Raw genomic sequence first — 20,998 nt, forward strand, 5'->3', positions numbered from 1 at the left:
TATTCCTGTAAACAATGACGACATAAAGATCAAAGCCAAAGGCTCGACAAATTCCTTTCTGGCTTACCAGAGAATACGAGGATAAACCCTATCCAGCCCAGGGGACTTATCTATTTTCAGCTTTTCCAGGATTTCCAACACCTCTTCTCTACATACCTCAAAGCCATCCATTCTACTTAATTGTGACTCAGTATTCACATTGACAATAATGTCCTGTTCCTGATTGAATACTGACGAAAAGTATTCATTCAGTGTCTCCCCAATCTCTTCCGCCTCCACACGCAACTTCCCACTACTATCCTTGACTGGACCTATTCCTACCCTAGTCATTCTTTTATTCCTGTCATACCTATAGAAAGCCTTAGGGTTTTCCCTAATCCTACCAACTAAGGACCTTTCATGTCCCCTCCTTGCTGCTTTTGCTCTCTCTTCAGGTCCTTCCTGGCTTCCTTATAACTCTCAATCGCCCCAATTGGACCTTCACGCCTCATCTTTACATAGGCCGCCCTCTTCCATTTAACAAGGGATTCCAATTCCTTATTAAACCACGGCTCCCTCACATGACCCTTTCCTCCCTGCCTGACGGGCACATACTTATCAAGGACACTCAATAGTTGCTCCTTGAACAAGCTCCACATATCAATTACACCCTTGCCTTGAAGCTTACTTTTCCAGGCCACACATCCTAAGTCATGCCTCACAGCATCATAATTTCCCTGCCCCCATCTATAACTCTTGCCCTGTAGTGCACACTTATCCCTCTCCATCACTAGAGTAAAGGTCACCGAATTGTGGTCACTGTCCCCAAAGTGCTCACCTACCTCTAATTCTAACACCTGGCCTGGTTCAAACTTTTTTCTAGTCCAAAGTTTTGTGTGGAATACTATAATCAATTTTAAAATAATTTTAAACCAGATTATTTTGTTTTATTCTTTTAATACAGTAAGTACCACATGTCGGACTGGATTTAATGATGTGGTGATGCTCTGTCCACTGACTGCAGAGCATGAGGCAACGTCTCTGTTGTCAAAATGATTTGTGTTCAAACATACCTGCTTGCTGCTGGGACTTGTAGAGCCTCCAGAATGGACACCATACCTATGCTGGTGCTGCTGATCAATTAGAGGGTGGCAACCTCTCAGTATCAGCACTGTCACCAGAGGCTGATGCAGAACAGCACTGGAGGACCCAAAATCCAGGTAAATGGAAAGGCCTCAACTGCACCAATGGGCAGGCCATAGGGAGAGGTGTGATGGACATCAATGTAAAAGGTAAGAAGGAGGTGTGTGTTACTAATGGGACTCTCCTCTAGCTGCAGGTCAGCAAACAGGATGACTCCTCCCTAAGCCCACAAGCAGACCATCACAGCATCATAGGCTGCCACATGAAGTATGTGTATGTGCATGTATGTCTGTGGGTGTGTATGTGTATGTGTGCGCGCGCACAAGCAGGTGTATCCAACCCTCACCTACAGTTAGCATACCATTGGCAGCATGATGAGGCCCTTACTTAGCCACTTAAAGATCTCAATTTGCTTACAGCAGAAAAGCTGAAATTGATCAATTGACATATTTGATAATGTGATGGGGTCTCCTTGCACTACAATGGTGTGCTCCCTTCTGGTGTCAGGAGGCCATTTTAGTCTTTTCTGGGTTCCATTCTGCACTCAGTGGAAATATATTGGTTCAGGTACAATTTTCTTTTAAAAGCAAAACATTTTCCATCTTATAAAGTTGGCACAAGATCATTAAAACTCTTTGGCTGCTCTTGTGTCAACAATCCTTATACAAATAAGACTATACGAAGTAAGCAACATTGGCAAAATTGCTTTTTGAAACAACATACTTTTCAACTTAATGCCAACATCTGCCCTCTCTTATTCTTGTGCAAAGTGAGGGTCTTTTGAAAAAATGTTACCCTTCACTTCCCTCCTCATTGAAAAATATCAGACTCTCAAGGGCCTTGAGAGAATAAAAGAGAATGTTTCCCTCCATGCGAGAGTCTAGGACCAGAGGGCATAGTCTCAGAAGAAAGGGATACCAATTTAGGACTGAGATGAGGATGAATTTCTTCTCTCAGAGGACTGAGAGCCTTTGGAACTTTTGCTACAAAGGGTTGTCGGGACAGAGTTCAGTGTATACTAAAGGCTGAGACGGATAGATTCTTGATCAGTAAGAAATGAGGAGAATACAGGAAAGTGCTTGAGGAATGCTAGATCAGCCATGATGCTACTGAGTGGCGGAGCAAGCTCAAGGGGCTGTATGTCTACTGCTGTAACTATTTCGTATGGTATTATGCCCAATGCACCTTGGGGTAATGGAGATTATTAGCTCCACTGATTACTGCTCCTGGGTCATTTGACTTCATTGAAATTCATAGCACTTTGCCAAAACTGTGAAATGCAAGAGAGACTGAGAAGTAGCAACTTATTAATGGATTGCAAGATTGTTTTAAGGTATACCATCTAAATCAAAATATGAGGTTTCAGCTATAATCTATGTGACATTTAGTTATGACTGCTCACCCATCTACTTTAAAAATCAGATCAATGCACTGCTGTAGAATGTTGAAAATGACTTCTTCCCCCAGAAGGTTGTTGCTTGTTACGGTTTGCATGCAGCATTTTAAAAGTGTTAATGCTGTGGAGATTCAGCTGTTTCAGAATCTTTGAGAGATTTGTTGTAAAATCTGCAATCTCATGCATCGACTTGATTGTGGTTGCTGGAAGAGTTGACAAAGAATCCTAGAGTACTAGCAGTCTCAATCACAGCATTCCCAAGATATAGTGCAGCAGAGGTAGAAAATGCAATTCTTACCATTGAACATTCTGATTTACAATAATTGATCATGCTGTTTTAAAGGACAAATCTATTGGATTGGGTCTGTGGCAGGTGGTGAGGAACCAGTAAGAAGGAAAAACATGCTTGACCTCATCCTTCCAATCTGCCAGCTGCAGAGGCACTTGTCCATATAGTATCAATAAGAGTGACCACTGCACAGTCCTTGTGGAAATGAAGTTCTGCCTTCACATTGAAAATACCCTCGATTGTGCTGTGTGACACTATGACTGTGCTAAATTGGATAGATTTGGAGCAGATCTCGCAACTCAAGACCTCATCCATGAAGCACTGTAGGTCATCAACAGCAGCAACATTATACAGCAGCACCATCTACCTTGCTTATCCCCCACTCAACCAATACCATCAATTCAGGGTATCAATCCTGGTTCAATGGAGAGTGCATGCGGGCATGCCAGAAGCAACACCAGGCATACCTGAAAAAGAGGTGCCAACCTGGTGAAGCTACAAACAGGTCTACCTGCATGCCAAACTGCACAAGCAGCAAGTGATAGAGCTAAGCAATCACACAACCAACAGTTCAGATCCAGGATCTGCAGTCCTACCACATTCAGTCATGAGTAGTTGTGGACAATTAAACAACTCACTGGAAGAGGAGAGTCCACAATACGCCCATCCTCAATGATGGAAGAGCCCAACACAAAAAGTGCAAAAGATAATGCTGAAGCTTTCACAGCAATCTTAAGTCAGAAGTGCCGAGTAGAGAAAGTGAGGGCTGCAGATACTGGAGATCAGAGTCAAAAATGTGGTGCTGGAAAAGCGCAACAGGTCAGGCAGCATCCGAGGAGCAGGAGAATTGATGTTTCAGGTGTAAGTCCTTCATCAGGAATTCATCGAGCATAAGCCCTTCCTGATGAAGAGCTTATGTCCGAAACATCGATTCGCCTGCTCCTCAGATGCTGCCTGACCTGCTGTGCTTTTGGCCAATTGACTTTGCAGTATCCAGTGTCTCCAACTGTTTCTTGATATAATGGGAGTGAATCGAATTGGTTGAATTCTGTATCTGAGATACTAGGGACCACTGCAAGAGGCTGAAATGGTGCTTGGTGGGCGGCACGGTGGCACAGTGGTTAGCACTGCTGCCTCGCAGCGCCAGAGACCCGGGTTCAATTCCCGACTCAGGCGACTGACTGTGTGGAGTTTGCACGTTCTCCCCGTGTCTGCGTGGGTTTCCTCCGGGTGCTCCGGTTTCCTCCCACAGTCCAAAGATGTGCAGGGTCAGGTGAATTGGCCATACTAAATTGCCCGTAGTGTTAGATAAGGGGTAAATGTAGGGGTATGGGTGGGTTTCGCTTCGGCGGGTCGGTGTGGTCTTGTTGGGCCGAAGGGCCTGTTTCCACACTGTAATCTAATCTAATCTAATCTTTTCCAGCACCACACTCAAAAGTACTGAGTGGATGATCCATTTCAGCCTCTTGCAGTGGTCCCTAGTATCTCAGATACAGAATTCAACCAATTCGATTCACTCCCATTATATCAAGAAACAGTTGGAGACACTGGATACTGCAAAGTCAATTGGCCATGGGTGCAGCTCCAAGAATACTCAAGAAACTTGACACCATCTAGAAGAAAGCAGCCCGCTTGACTGGCACTACACCCACAAAAATCCACTCTCTCCACCACCAGCACTCAGAAGCAGCAGTGTAAACTATCTACAAGATGCACTGCTGAAATTCAGCAAAGATCCTCAGACAGCATCTTCCAAATACATGACAATGTCCATTCAGAACAACAAGGGCAGCAGATATATGGGAACACCACCACCTGCAAGTTCCCCTCGAAGACACTCACAATTATATTAGATTAGACTCCCTACAGTGTGGAAAGAGGTCCTTCGGCCCAACCAATCCACGCCAATCCTCCGAAGAGTAACCCACCCAGACCCACTTCCCTCTGACTAATGCACCTAACGCAATGGGCAATTTAGCATGGCCAATTCACCTAACCTGCATATCTTTGGACTTTGGGAGGAAACCAGAGCACCCAGAGGAAACCCATGCACACACAGGGAGAATATGCAAACTCCACACAGAGTCACCCAAGGCTGAAATTGAACCTGGGACCCTGGTGCTGTGAGGTAGCAGTGCTAACCACTGAGCCAATGTACCACCCTATCCTGACTTGGAAATATCTCACCATTCCTTCAATGCCTTTGGGTCAAGATCCTGGAATTCCCTCCCTAATGGTATTATGGGTCAACCCACAGCAGAAGAGTAGTCACAGTTCAAGGAGGCACCTCACTACCACCTTCTCAAGGGCAACTGGCGATGGCCATTTTAAAAAAGACTGACCAACCAGCAATGTCCACATCCCATAAATGAATACAAAAATACTTTCTGTCTCTCTTACCTTTCAGTGAGGTTGACTGTGTCTTATTGAAGTATGAATGCATCTTCATTTATTCCTGGGAGGTAATGTACGGGACTCATGTGGTGTGGAGTTTAAGTTGATGTGGCTGAGGCTAAGGGAAAGCTCTGTAAGGAAGCCTAGGGTGACTAGCCTAGTAGACTTGGGATCAAGGTGAGAAACCTGTATTTCATGGGGAAGGAATAGTAACTTTCCCTTAATTCATCAATCCTGCTGTAGATTGACATAAATAATTTGTAAAATTCTGAGAGATGCTACTTGCTCTAGTTCAAATATTGTATGAAATGGCAATTTTCTGGATGCCTCAAGAAAGTAAATGTTGACATACTACCAGGTTGTATAAGAAATGAAGATCCCACAGTCATTTTTAAGGCTGTGTCAAGTCATCTAAACTCTACTGTTGAGGCAACAGGGTAATGCAGATTTCAAGCACAGGATACTTTGGAAAGGAAAACAAAGTTCCTAGTCTTGACCTCTATCCTGTAAAGCAATATAGAGGAAAACATTGATTTCAGAAGTTGCTTATGAGGAGAATTGGTTTCCTCTGTGATTGTACTTTTGGTTAAATTGTACTGAGATTCATTAAGAAACACATCTAAAGGGTAGACATAATCAGAAACTTTGGACTGGACAGAATTGGAAAGAAAAACAAACTTTTACAAATGAGTTCCTGAAATATATTGATTTGATTTATTACTGTCACATGTACCTAGGTACAGTGAAAAGTTTTGTTTTGTGTACGGTCCAGGAAGATTATACTATACAAAGCACATTAGGGTAATAGAACGGAGCAAAGAATCCAATGTTACAGCTGCAGAGAATGTGCACAAAGGGTGAGATCAACATTAAATTTAAAATTTGGGAGGTCCATTCAGAGGTCTATTAACAGCAGGGAAGAAGCTGTTCTTGAATCTGTTGGTATACATGTTTAAGCTTTTGTATCTTCTGCCCAACAGAAGAGGCTGGAAGGGATTATAACCAGTGTGGGAGGGGTCTTTGATTATATTGCCTGCCTTCCCAAGGCAATGAGAAGGATAGATGGAATCAATGGATGGAAGGTTGGGCTTGCATGATGGACTGGACTGTGTTCACAACTTTCTTTAGTTTCTCACGGTCCTGGGCAGAGCAGTTGCCCTACCAAACTGATTCATCTGGATCGAAATCTTTCTATGGTGCATCTATAAAAATTGGTTGGAGTCTTTATGGATTGCAAAATTTCCTTAGCCTCCTGAGAAAGTAGAGGCATTGTTGTGCTTTCTTGACTGCAGCATCAATGTGGGTGGACCAGGGCACTTGCTCTGATCTACAGTTCCTTTCAAAAGTTTCCAAGAGAAGACTCATCACCATGAGAGTGAAAGAAACATTCCACCTGTTACTTTCAATGAAGCACCATGGATTTTGAACTTGAGGAGAAAATAATTCACAGTTTAAGACTGACCTCAATCTGCCATCCAGTTTGGCAACTGATCCTGGGCAAAGGCTATGGATGTAGATTCCTGGTGTGCTTTTTTCTAATGTAAGACAACAGGCCCCAATCCCCAAACCAACTCCAGGCTCTGAAATAAAACAAATAACAATGGCAATACTGTGTAGATCAATTATATGTTATAAGGGGCATTATGATAGTAAACAGAAATAATTTTAATCTAATTGTACCAAGTACCTACTTAATTCTCATACAAACGTGCTTTGAAGCTATATAAATAGAACATAGAACAGTATAGCACAGGAACAAGCCCTTTGACCCACCATGTCTGCATCAACCATGTTGCCATTCCAAACAAATTCCATCTGCTTGTTCATGGTTTTTATTCCTCTGTTCCATGTCATTCATATGTCTGTCAAAATACTTGTTGAATAAAAGTAAAAGAACAAAGAAGAACTAAGAACAAAGAAAATTTGTTTTCCCATTGGCCCTCCAAGCCTGAGCCGTTCCAAATCTACTGTCTAACCTGTCGCCCACTTCCTAAGCATCTGTATCCCTTTGCTCCCCACCTACTCTTGCATTTGTCCAGACGCATCTTAAATGAATCTACCATGCCTGGCTCTACCACCTCTGCTGGCAACGCGTTCCAGATGCCTACCATCCTCTGTATGAAATACTTGCCGCATGTATCCCCCTTAAACTTTCCACCTCTCATCTTGAAGTAAATAAAAATAACACTGACCTTGGTTCATTAACCAAATCAGAAATACTAAGCCCCAGACTATTCTTGTAAAGAGCATATTAACTGTACAAAATTTTTTCTCCCTTCCCCACAGACATTATTTATTTTCAAAACTGGATAGGGTAAATAGAAAATCTCTTTTCGCTGGGGTGGGGGAGTCCAGAACTATAGGGCATAGATTTAGGGTGAGAGGGCAAAGATTTAAAAAGGACCTAAGGGGCAACTTTTCCACACAGAGGGTGGTGCATGTATGGAATGAGCTGCCAGAGGAAGTGCTGGAGGCTGGGACAAATACAGCATTTGAAAGGCACCTGGATGGGTATATGAATAGGAAGGGTTTAGAGGGATATGGGCCAAGTGCTGGCAAATGGGACTAGATTAGTTTAGGTATCAGGTCAGCATGGACAAGTTGGACCGAAGGGTCTATTTCTGTGCTGTCCATCTCTATGACTCTATGTTCTTTTTACTAGCTCTCTTGGTTCCAAATATATGGAATGTAAATAAGCTAGCAATTCATTGGCAAAAACCTACATTGCATTCTAGTAAATACAGACTCTCCACATATTCTATATTTTAGTGGTGCGCAAACACTTGTATAATGTCTTGTCAATGTTGAGTTGCTTGGTAGAGTTCAGGCTAAATAAAGATATGGTTGCATTCTTACAGAGGATGGTAATTAATGGGAGCATCTTTGTTAAGAATCCAGCTTCAGTGGTATCCCAAAGGCGTTCATGTGGAAGTGATATTTTGAATGAATGCATGATAAGAAGAAAATGTGGGCAGTGAATTGTAATTTAGATGTAATATATAATGCAAAGGCAAATACGTGGAGGGAATGAGCCCTTGTGTGATCTATGTCCTTGTAAATACAGTATGCTCGTTTAAAGTCTGGATAATTTCAAGTATGTGCATACCATATAAGATTACACGTTGAAGATTGCAGAGCAGGAGAAGGTCATAGTTGATTTTTTTTTAAGAAACAGTGTAGAGACTTTGTGGAAAATAAATAGGGTGTTGGGTATATCGCCAGCACTATAATACAAAATTATGTAAAAAACCTTGGCCAGCCAGAGTTAGAGGTTTGTATTGAATGTAATGTCCAGACACATAATAGCAGAAACTGAGGACAAGGGTTGGGGCTTCTTTGAAGAAACAAAGATGTCAATATTTACAGGGAGTGGGATTTTTAGTGCTCTGGACACATGGGGGTACGGTACACAGAGGCCTTATCAAAATTCCATTTTTCACTTGGTAGCTAGCCAGCTGAAGAAACTGATTGTTAGGCAGGAAGGTCTGCAGTAAAAGGCTGTAATTGGATACTTGAGAGAAGAAAGAGAAAGACCATGGGTGGCAGGACTGTGATGGGGCAGATTGCAGGGGCTGAAGATCAGATTGTGGTGGGTTGACAATAGAAGTGTCAGATGGTCGCGTGATAGGAGGGAGGCAGATTGTATTAGTCAAACTTGGAGGCACAGTGAACAAGTACCTCTGTTCTGCCTAGTCTAAAAGCAGAGTTTGAAGGATATATTCTTGCTGAATCCAGCAGTTCCCACATCCCTTCAGTTGTCTGATCTCCAAAGCCCTGGAAATGAATATGGTTTCTAAAATCAGAACTGCATAGCTTATTTAAAAATGATGCTTTCTAATCTACCTCTTGGTAGATTAGTTGCCTTACAGGGCACTCAACCTTTTTGGTTAAACCAGAAATAGGTGCTCTCTTGGTAGGTTGGTTTTGGATAATCCAAACTTAGGCAATAGAAAAGAATTTACACAATTTTCTATGAATAGTCTGTTTTATTCTACCCTTTTTCTGCAGTTTGCATTTATATGGAGGACAGACTGAGGGCACATACTGGCTGTACAAAGCCTAGATCAGATGTTTTTGATGGACTAGTCTTTGCTATTCTTTTGGTGGTTTTCACATTTCACGTTTACTATTTTTTATTCGCTATAGTGAAATCAGAAGTTCTAGTTGATTTATACATGGATAATCAGTAAAGGTTTTTTTGGGAAAAAGAGGCCCTTTTAAGCAGTTCCAATTGGTGAAATAATTCTGCATGCCAAACAGAATAACTTTTTTGTTCCATGATATTTGTAGAGTAAATGTTATGAATTATAGTCAGAAAACTCTGAGGAGCTTGTTGATTTGTACATTTGAATTCCTGTTGCATGTTCCTGTTGGATAAGATCTTTGTAAGTTGTAAAGGAGTTACTTACATTAACTATACAGATAAAACAATGAAATTTTCAGTTATATGTAGCAATTGGTATACGTTCCTTGATACTATTGTACAAATTGTAACCTCTGGCAAACAGCCAGATCAAATCTAGGCATGAGCCATTTCAGAAATCAGATTTATTGGTGCCCTCCCATCAAAAACTATAGAAGACCAGGTACATAGGCTACCTGAAAAATAACTTTTCTAATTCATGTTTCTTGTGGGGAGCTTCACCCAGATTAACCCTTTATAGATACTTTGGTTGTGCATTCATTGCAATTGGCTGGCCATTAATCTACAAGGATGGAAAAATAATGGCAATCAGAGCTTGAATTTTCAAAATTCACTCCTAGAAAATTTGTTCAATGTCAGGAACATACATTCAGAAAAATATACACATCAGTTACTTGCTTGCTGTTAGCACACCCTTCATCATTGAGCATTCTCAGCTTCCATCTCATGTATTTCTTGTATGAGAAGATATTTTGACACGATCATGAGGCTTGGGTGTCATTAGCAAGGCAGGCATTTGTTGCCTATCATAACTGCCCTTGAACTGAATGCCTCACTTGACCATTTCAGAGGGCTGTTAAGAGTTAAACATGAGTCATTTGTAGGCCAGTCCAGATTTCCTTCCCTGAAGGACTGAAGTGAACCAAATCACTTTTTAATGTAAATCTATAATAGTTTAATGGTACCATTACTGAAATATACTTTGAATTCGAGTTTTATTAATTCACTGAACATGTTACTTAATTGAATTTAAATTTGACTAGCTGCCATGGTGGGATTTGAACCCAAGACTAGCCTGAGCCTCTGGATTAACAGTACATTAGCATTACCAAAATTACAATGGCCTTGCTATTATGACTACATTTACAGCCTTCGTCCCTTTTCAGATGTTTGTCACTCTTAGAGTTCATGTAATTTGTACAGTTTTCGCCATTTTATTGGCCCTCACAACATTCGCATTACCTTTTTTTAATGTCACCTCCATTATGATACGATCTTTTGGCCCTGGTCCTTTGCGGCAGCAGTCACCTTCTTCTGACGCTGGGATTGGAGTTCCACCACTGGAATTGGGAGAGCTGGACCGGCTCATTAAGGTTGGTGTGGGACAAGGAGTAAGGCTAGGACTGCGCAATCTGGTACGAACGGTTAGAGTCACAACTCCTTTCTTCAATTGCTATTGGGAAAAATATATACATATACATTCACATTAGGATAGACAGATGAATGTATCAGGAAGCAGATTAATATCATTGGTTAAGTTTTATGAGACTGTGCTGCCATTACAAAGTCATATTCAGTTGGAATGAAAGTTGGAGGCCAAGGCACCTACTTGATAATATTCCTGATTTGTCTGCCATTACAATTTAAAATTCACTTTCAAATGCCAAACTCAAAAAGGAGATTATATCATTATATGTCAGCTTGTTTGTATGGAGATAATAAAACAGGTAAACTGACATGAATGAAAAACAGACATCCTAACTGAATAGTGAGGAGAATGCTCATCAAGTTGGAAGCTGGACAATCTTGGGAAACTTGTTATCAGCCCTAAATAATTAATCTGACCATCTCCCAGACTACATTGGGCTTGATTTTCAATTACAGGGATAGTGAAGGAAAATTTTACAAGTTAGTAATCCTGAATGCCACCTGACTAAGTGAGAAAGAATGTGGTTACTTAAAGGAAGGAGTCAAATACAGAGTCAAAAATTGTTTTCTGCTGCAAATGTTTCCATCATCCTCTTTTAAGTCTTTGCAAAACATATTCAGAAAAGCTCAGATGAAAGAGAGAGGGAATGGTGTTTATGATGTGATGAAGTTCCACACTGTCTGTTTGACGGCGAGTTATGCATAAAGGATGTTGCTCTGTTTGATAATCCGAGCAATGTTCACCAGAGAACAGGAGTGTAATGTGCACTCTCATGTGATTTAGGCATTGCTGGCTAGGATAACATTTAGTGTCCATCTTTAAGAAGGTAATGATGAGCTATCTTCTTGAAAGACAGCATTCTGAAAAAGAGTCACACTAGACACGAAACATACTCAGCAGGTCTGGCGTAATCTGAAAAGAAGAAAAGCAGAGTGTATCTCCACAGAGTCAAACAGCACAGAAGAAACCTTTCAGCCCATCATGTCTGCACTGATCTATCTACACTAATCCCATTTGTAGCACATTGCTTATAGACCTGAATTCTTGATTGGTATGGGGATCAAAGGTTACAGGGAGAAGGCAGGAGAATGTGGTTGAGAAACATACCAGCCATGATCGAATGGCAGGGGAGACTTGATGGGCCAAATGCCTAATTCTATTCTTATATGTTATGGTCTTATGTTATGTCATTTCAAGTGCTCATCCATGTACGTTTTAATGGTTGCAAGGTTTCCTATCACTACTAACCTCTAGGCAGTGCATCCCAGATTGTCACCATCCGCTGAGTGAAAATATTTTACCTCAAATCCCCTCTAAACCTCCTGCCCTTTACCTTAAAATTATACTTCCCTCATTACTTCCCTCCTTCCCTTCAACTAAGGGGAATAGTTGTTTCCTTTCCACTCTGTCCATGCCTCTTCTTTATACCTCAATCAGGTTCCCTGCAGTTTTCTCTGCTTTCAAGCGTATTCAGATGCTCTTCATAGCTATAATACTCCAACCCAGGCAACATTCTGGAGGACCCCCTGTGCACCCCGCTCAGTGCAATGACATCCTACCTATAGTGTGGTGACTGGATAGTATTCCAGCTGTGACCTAACCAAAGTTCTGTACAACTTCAATATAACCTCCACACTCTTATAATTTGTGCCATGAACAGATAAAGGCAAGTGTCCCTTTTTAAAATTAATTTGCGGGATGTGAGCATTCCTGACTGGTCACCATTTGCTCCCCATCCCTAGTTGCCCTTGAGGTGATGGTGGTGAACTGCCTTCTTGAATTGCTGAAGTCCACCTGCCGTGAGTTGACCCACAATACCATTAGGGAGGGAACGTCAGGATTTTGACCCAGTGACAGTGAAGGAAAAGCAATATATTTCCAAGTCAGAATGTTGAGTGGCTTGGAGGGGAACTTGCAGATGGTGGTGTTCTCATACATCTGCTTTCCTTGTCCTTCTAGATGAGAGTGGTCGTGGATTTGAAAAGTGCTGTCTGAGGATCCTTGGTGAATTTCTGTAAGCACATCTTGCAGATAGTACACACTACTGCTACTGAGCATCGGTGGTGGAGGGAGTGGATGCATGTGGATGTAGTGCTAATCAAGCAGGCTGCTTTGTGCAAGATGGTATCAAGCTTCTTGAGTATTGTTTAAGCAGCACCCATCCAGGCAAGTAGGGAGCATTCCCTCACACTCCTGACTTGTGCCTTGTAGATGTTGGACAGGCTCTGGGGAGTTAGGAGGTGAGTTATTTGCCTTACTATTCCTACCCTCTGACCTGCTCTTGTCGCCACTGTGTTTATGTGGGAAGTCCAGTTGAGTTTCTGGTCAATGATAACCCCAAGTATGTTGATAGTGGGGATTCAGTGATTGTAATACCATTGAATGTTATATTAGACTGTCTCTTTTTGGTGATGGTCATAGCCTGGTATTTGTGTGGTGTGAATATCACTGCCACCTGTCAGCCCAAGCTTAGATATCATCCAGACCTTGTTGCATTCGAATGTGGACTGCTTCAGTATCTGAGAAATCACGAATGGTGCTGAAAATTGTGCAATCATCAGCAAACATGCTGACATCTGAGTTTAATACGGACAGAAGATTATTGATGAAGCAGCCTGAAATCGTTGGGTGTAGGACACTACTCTGGGGAACTCCTGCAGAGATATCCAGGAACATGACTGACCTCCAGCAACTACAATCATCTTTCTATGTGCCAGGTATGACTCCAACATGTGGAGAGTTTGCCCTCTGATACCCAATGGTTCCAGTTTTGCTAGTTATGTCTTCTTAACCATTCTATTAACCCATCCTGCCACTTTCAGGGATGTCTAGACTGCACCTTAAGATCCCTCAGTTACTCTGATCTTCCTAATATCCTGCCAGTCATTGAGTATTCCCTTGTCTTGCTACTTCTTCCAAAGTGTATTGCCTCACACTTTTCATGTTTAAATTCCATCTGCCATCTGGTCTAAATTTCTTTGTAACCTAAGACCTTTTTCCTCACTATTAACTACCTGGCCAATCTTTGTGTCATCCGTAAACTTACTTAAACTCTTTCTTATCTACTTCATTCATATACATCACAAACATGTTGTGGCATGTCACTGGTCACTGGGCTCCAGTCACACAAACCACCTTTTACCAGTGAGCTAATTTTAGAGTCATCATGCCAAGTTACCCTGGATCCCCTGTGTTTTTATGTTCTTTATCAGCTCCTCTTATTGGACCTTGCCAAAGTCTTTGCAGAAATCCATGTAAACAACATGAACTGCAATACCCTCATCTATGCACCTGGTCGTCATCTCCAGCACCTTCTGTTCCTATTATTTTAGCAAGAAACCATCTTGGCACCAATTTCATTGGAATTACTTAAAATAAACCATGGTTTTGTACAGGACATCTTACCTTGAAGGTCTGAATGGCCTGCTGATGGGTTAGTCCTTGCAGAGATTCCCCATTAACTTCTAGAATTTCATCTCCTGTTGAGTACAGTACACATCCATTAATCTTTAGGAGCATTTACATCCTTTTCAAAGTTCATTGTCTATGTTGTGTTAAATATTTGCCATAGCATCACTATTAATTTAAATTTGCTGTCTTATAGTTAAGAAAAGTTAAGTCACATTGTAATAGTGGTAAATTGTAATAAACCAGGGAAATAAAATGTGCTTGAATGTCAATTAGAAGACAAATAAAGCGTTTCTGAGAATAAATTTTAAATTTGCTTCCATTATAATCTTGGGAACTGCCATCACGACAATTCTCTGCAAATCCAGTAACTGACAATACCTTGGAAATGAGACGTAAAGGACAGAAACCTGTCAGGGGCTCCAGAGACACCTGACTAAAAATCAAACAGCATTAAAAAAATACATGAAACTATATAAACATTTGAAGTTGTATGATTCTGTACTTTAATGGTGGGAAAATTGTTGGAGGGAATCCTGAGAAACAGGATTTATTTGGACATGTATTTGAAAAGGCAAGGACTGATTAGGGATACTCAACATGGCTTTGTGTGTGGGAAATCATGTCTCATTAACTTGATCGAGTTTTTTGAAGAAATAATGAAGTGGATTGATAAGGGCAAAGTGGTGAACGTGATCTATGTGGACTTCAGTAAGGCTTTGACAAGGTTCCTCATGGTAGACTGGTTAGAAAGGTTAGATCTAATGGGGTACAGGGAGAACTAGCCATTTGGATACAGAACTGGCTCGAAGGTAGAAGACAGAGGGTGGTGGTGGAGGATTGCCTTTCAGACTGGAGGCCTGTGACCAGTGGTGTGCCACAAGGATTGGTGCTGAGTCCACAACTTTTTGTCATTTATATAAATGATTTGGATGCGAACATAGGAGGTATACTTAATAACCTTGCAAATGACAAAAAAATTGGAGGTGTAATGTACACTCAAGATGGTTACGTCAGAATACACAATCAGATGGGCCAATGGGCTGAGGAGTGGCGGATAGAGTTTACTTTAGATAAATGTGAGGTGCTGCATTTTGGAAAGGCAAATCAGAGCAGGACTTATATACTTAATGGTAAGGTCCTGGGGAGTGTTGCTGAACAAAGAGACCTTAGAGTGCAAGTTTATAGCTCCTTGAAAGTGGAGTTGCAGGTAAATAGGTTAGTAAAGAAGGTGTTTGGCATGCTTTCATTTACTGGTCATAGAATTGAGTGTAGGAGTTGGGAGGTCATGTTGTGGCTGTACAGGACATTGGTTAGGCCACTTTTGGAATATTGTGTGCAAATCTGGTCTCCCTCCAAAGGAAAGATGTTGTGAAACTTGAAAGGCTTCAGAAAAGAGTTACAAGGATGTTGCCAGGGTTGGAGGGTTTGAGTTACAGGGAAAGGCTGAATAGGCTGGGATTGTTTTCCCTGGCGCATCGGAGGCTGAGGGGTGACCTAATAGAGGTTTATAAAATCATGAGGGGCATAGATATGTAAATAGACAAGGTCTTTTCCCTGGGGTGGGGGAGTCCAGAACCAGATGGTATAAGTGTAGGGTGAGAGGGTAAAATTTAAAAGGGACCTACTGGGCAACTTTTTCACGCAGAGGGTGGTGCATGTCTTGAACGAGCTGCCAGAGGAAGTGGCAGAGTCTGGTACAATTACAACATTTAAAAGGCATCTAGGTGGTATATGAATAGGAAGGGTTTAGAGGGATATGGGCCAAGTACAGGCAGATGGTACGCGATTAGTTTGGATATCTAGTTTGCATGGACGAGTTGGACTGCAGCGTCTGTTTCCATTCTGTACATCTCTATGACTCTCTAAGTGTTCATACTCTCAAAGTGATATGCAATAAGACAGTGATGCCAATGTAAAATTAAATGCTTTTTGTGGTAATAAGAACTTCATAATGAAATGCTGAGTGACAGCAGTTATTTGGAACTTATTACTGCTCAACCCTACCTATCTATTGTTATGATCTCAACTGATAGTAATATAGTACAAGTTGGTTTCCAGAGCCAGAGCTGATTTGACAAGCCAAAAGTTTAATTCTTCGTTTTGTTTCTTGAGGAGATCAGTCATTGAAAATATTCACAAGAGGCTGCCAAAGTACCTTTAACAAAGTAACATGAAAATTTACTACAAAAATTAAAAACACAAACTACATTACTCGATACAAGAACTATTGTAATGAATTTGTTTCTAATATCAGAAAGAAAGATCCATCTCTTTTACTCCAGAAATTACCTTGCACAGGCTCAAACTTCATTGAAGGGTCATTCCTAGCTCTATGCTAAAACCTTGTGCTCCCAAGCTGGTTTCCTAGTCATTTTACTAAAATCACACGACTCCTTAGAAATGCATTTTAAAAAAACTCACCGTTCAAAATGGCTTTCTGACCTTTCAAAAAAAAACCTTCTCTGGAACGGAAAACTAAAATCTATTTTTCTTCCATTTTAGAATACAAGATCCCAAATAACAACAATATGTTATGAACTGTCAGCATTTGATTACCATAACAATTCAAAAGAAAAGTGGAGAAATATCCATATATGAAATTTTATAAAGGTGACAAAAAGCCAAATTCAAAAAAGTAAATTGGCATTGTGAGGAAAGAAAATAAAACTCATTTTTTGCCCTATTCACTGTAATTACTGCAGAGAAAGAGCAGGTTTATGCAGACTGTGAGACATTACACAAGTGCCCCAACTGATCATTTCAGATCCAACCATAATAAAATGTCTTATTGGGCTATTGCTTGATATCAAAACCAGCTTTTTATGTTATTTTATTTCTTAAATAAATTGTTTATTAAAATCAGCCAGGGCTTGCTATAGTTCAGATCATGCCAACTCTGAAAGGGTAATTCTTCAGCTGTTAAGAGTCTGCAAATCATATAACAAGTGGTTTCACATTTAATTGGAGCACCTGAGAGGCTTAAATATAATTTACAAAATGGCAGGCTCTGTTTTCTTAAGTTCTTTTAATGAGCCAAAAATAATAAGCTAAATTGAATAAGTCACTGCAGCATAACAAAGAGCTAAATCTCAAAATTATTTTAAAGTTGATATTTAAAAGGCACTATAAAAATCATGGGGTCATCAGATTTGGCTTATTACCTAGTTTGCATCGTCAACTGCCAATGATTTAGGTTGCAAATCACAAAGTTTGTTTTAAATGTTATCATACCTCAGTGTCTTTCTTCCCCACCAGCTTTCTTGGGCAAAGTTGTTTCCTTTCACTTTGTTGAAGTAACAAACATAAATGTGTGTTTGTAAACCATCAAAACTGACCAGAGTCCTTTCCACACTCACAATCCAACTTTAGATCAGTGAAACAGACTGTTTACGGGAAATACATTTGGATCCAACTTGGGTTCAAAATGTTTGATGCAGTTCCTAAACTCTTGCGAGTCCACATTGATTTTATTTCAACCATGTTATTACTAATGTAATTTCCAAACAGTTGACAATTTGGCTTCTTGAAGAAACTTAATGACCCAAAGAAAAGCCTACGCTGACTGTCTGTCATCTCTGACCAGGGACCAGCTGACAAAATCGTAAGGAAAGTAGCAAGCAAAATGTTATTGTACATTCACAACCACACTTGTAAAATAAACATAAATTGATTGGCAGGTGGTCAGACATCAGATATTGGCCAAATCCAAAAGTAAATTGAATTTGAGTCTCGATCGAACCCAGTTGCTGTAATATCAATAAAAATTGGGAACTTGATTGCACTTTGTTGAAATTTAAAATAATGACAATTTAAAAATAAATGACAAATAACCTTGAAACATTGCTCTACCCCATTAAAATTAATAAATAATTGGTGAGGATCAAAGGATCAGATTTCAGACCTTCTTTCAGTCTTCCATCAGCAGCAGCTGCACCATTTGGAAAAATAGTTTTAACAAATATTCCCATCCGGCCTCGAGCAGAATCCTGGCCACCAACTATACTGAAACCTAGACCCTGGAAAACACAGGTCAGACAAAATATAACAGAAAAAATATGGATAAATATATTCAAGATTGTATTTATTGATGTATCAGAAACATGCAGTCAGGATCCTTAAGTAGCAATTTTTGAGAAACTAAGGTGGAAGGTCAAAACTTGCAAGGTACCACCAAGGTGAAAGAAAATGCATCCAGTGAGAGTTGTAGTTGTTGGTTGTAAAAGTGAAGTAATATTCTGGATGTTTGATGGAAATGGAGGGTCACTCAATAGCTTTTTCTCCTTTTGGGATCATGATGGGTTGAACAGCTTTCTGTTAATCTTTAATTTCTTACAGAATCAATGTTGTGAGAAGAGTAGATTCATTTTCTAATTTTTCAAATTCATCTCTTGGGAATTATCTTGATGTTATTGGATGTATAAAGTTTCTTTTTCATGAAAAACCACTGATGATCTCATAAGATATGCTTATGAGAAAGTACCCGTAATCACTCTGATCTAGACTGAACTAGCTTAGTTGGGTTAACACCAGTGACTACAAGTTGCCTAAGTTTCCTCGGGCCAGATAAAATTGAGTCATTCTGCTTGCACACATTAGCATTAGGTGCAGTAAGGCAGAATACAAAGCATATAAACTATACTTTAAAAAACTGATTAAACCAGTGGCCCATGATAGTGTAGATGCTTACCTTTCCTTGCCCTTTCATGAGGACAATGTTAGAGATGATTGACGGCTGAGCTAGCCGCCATGGTGATTCCACTTGAACTGTGCTTAAAGAACGTGCTGACTTTTTAACGATTTGATAATCCTAAAAATGATAAGTAAAGAATAAGGTATATAGGCATGTTGTAATGTCAATGTCTCACTCGTCAGTTTACAACTTGAATTTCTGAAAAGCTAGTAACTCATACAAATACATGAACAAGGAACAATAGGCCATTTGGTGCTTTGAGCCTATCTACCATTCAATAAGATCATGGCTGATCTAATTTTAAGCTCAACTCTACCTGCATATTCCCAATAATCTTTCTTCCTGTTGGTAATGAAGAATGTATCTGCATCTACCTTTAAATACTTAAAGATTCTGCATCCACTGCCTTTTAAGGAAGGGAATTCCAATGACTCAAAACCCTCAGAGAAAAAAAATGTTTCCTCATCTCTGTTTTAACTGGGCGCTTCCTTACTTTGAAACCATGACCCCTAGTTCTGGATGCTCTCTCAAAAGGAAACATGTTTTCAGCATCCATGTGGTCAAGTCCCCTCAGGATTTTGTATGTTTTAAATAAATCACTTCTGACTCTTTTAAACTCCAGGGACTACAGGCTGCTGTACCAAGTTCACGCTATACAAAATACGGGATACAGTTTAGAACACACTAATAAATTTGACTGTCAACTTCAGAATGACATGGAGAAGTAAACTTTACTAATCAGTGTCTCTGGCTCAGTCCTACATGCAATGAGAGTATAGATCATTAAGTTTTATGTGGAGATCAGCACGCTCCATAATGGAAAATAATGCTGGTTCCCAGAATAAAATTCCTGACATGCAGACATGAGTCATAAAATTCACTTTTAAATTCAGTCTTTAAGAATGTTTGTAATTCCTCTAAGGGCAAGGTTTCCAGAAATAAGAAACTTCTGTCATGAAGGTGGATTGGAGAAATTAGGACTGTTTTCCTTGGAGAAAGAATGGTGCGAGGAGATCTAATGGAGATATTCAAACTCATGAAGGCTACGGACAAAGTGGGAAAAAACCTGTTCCCACTCATGAAATGATAAAGAATGAGAGGTAGAGATTGAATGTAAATGAAGGAAAGAAACAAAAAGGACATGAGGAGAAACATTTTCACACAGCAGTCAATTCAGATCCGAAACTTTCTACCCGAGTGTGTTGAGAAAATAGGTTCAACTGAAACAATCAAAGGGAATTAAACTGTTATCTAAAGGGGAATAATTTGCAGGTTATATGGAGAATAGAGACATAGAGATGTACAGCGTGGAAACAGACTCCTCGGTCCAACCTGTCCACGCCGACCAGATATCCCAACCCCAATCTAGTCCCACCTGCCAGCACCTGGCCCATATCCCTCCAAACCCTTCCTATTCATATACCCATCCAAATGCCTCTTAAATGTTGCAATTGTATTAGCCTCCAACACTTCCTCTGGTAGCTCATTCCATACACGTACCACCCTCTGTGTGAAAAAGTTGCCCCTTAAGTCTCTTTTTTATATTTCCCCTCTCATCTTAAACATACGCCCTCCAGTTCTGGACTCCCTGATCCCAGGGAAAAGACTTTATCTATTTATCCTATCCATGCCCTTCATAATTTTGTAAACCTCTATAAGGTCACCCCTCAGCCTCCGACGCTCCAGGGAAAACAGCCTGTTCAGCCTCTCACTATAGCTCAAATCCTCCAACCCTGGCAACATCCTTGTAAATCTTTTCTGAACTCTTTCAAGTTTCACAACATCTTTCCAATAAGAAGGAGACCAGAATTGCATGCAATATTCCAACAGTGGCCTAACTAATGTCCTGTACAGCCACAATATGACCTCCCAATTCCTGTACTCAATACTCTGACAAATAAAGGAAAGCATACCAAACGCCTTCTTCAATATCCTTCTGACCTGCAACTCCACTTTCAAGGAGCTATGAACCTGCACTCCAAGATCTCTTTGTTCAGCAACACTCCCTAGGACCTTACCATTAAGTGTGTAAGGAGAAAGTGAGGTCTGCAGATGCTGGAGATCAGAGCTGAAAATGTGTTGCTGGAAAAGCGCAGCAGGTCAGGCAGCATCCAGGGAACAGG

At 40.5% G+C, this 20,998-nt stretch overlaps 1 protein-coding gene across 2 annotated transcripts in view; it reads right to left on the reverse strand.

Moving 5' to 3' along the window:
- Window positions 1–20,998, reverse strand: part of pdzd2 (PDZ domain containing 2) — a 420,957-nt gene that overhangs the window by 135,054 nt on the left and 264,905 nt on the right. For both annotated transcript variants that reach the window (XM_043687429.1, XM_043687436.1), the window contains 5 exons: window positions 18,873–18,992; window positions 18,087–18,201; window positions 14,180–14,253; window positions 10,588–10,798; window positions 6,664–6,781 (listed from right to left, as the gene is read on the reverse strand). In XM_043687429.1, the coding sequence (XP_043543364.1) occupies window positions 6,664–6,781; window positions 10,588–10,798; window positions 14,180–14,253; window positions 18,087–18,201; window positions 18,873–18,992 (638 nt within the window). The remainder of the gene's footprint in view (window positions 1–6,663; window positions 6,782–10,587; window positions 10,799–14,179; window positions 14,254–18,086; window positions 18,202–18,872; window positions 18,993–20,998) is intronic.

The sequence above is a fragment of the Chiloscyllium plagiosum genome, chromosome 1, assembly GCF_004010195.1.
Source record: "Chiloscyllium plagiosum isolate BGI_BamShark_2017 chromosome 1, ASM401019v2, whole genome shotgun sequence".
In the NCBI taxonomy this organism is placed as follows: domain Eukaryota; kingdom Metazoa; phylum Chordata; class Chondrichthyes; order Orectolobiformes; family Hemiscylliidae; genus Chiloscyllium; species Chiloscyllium plagiosum.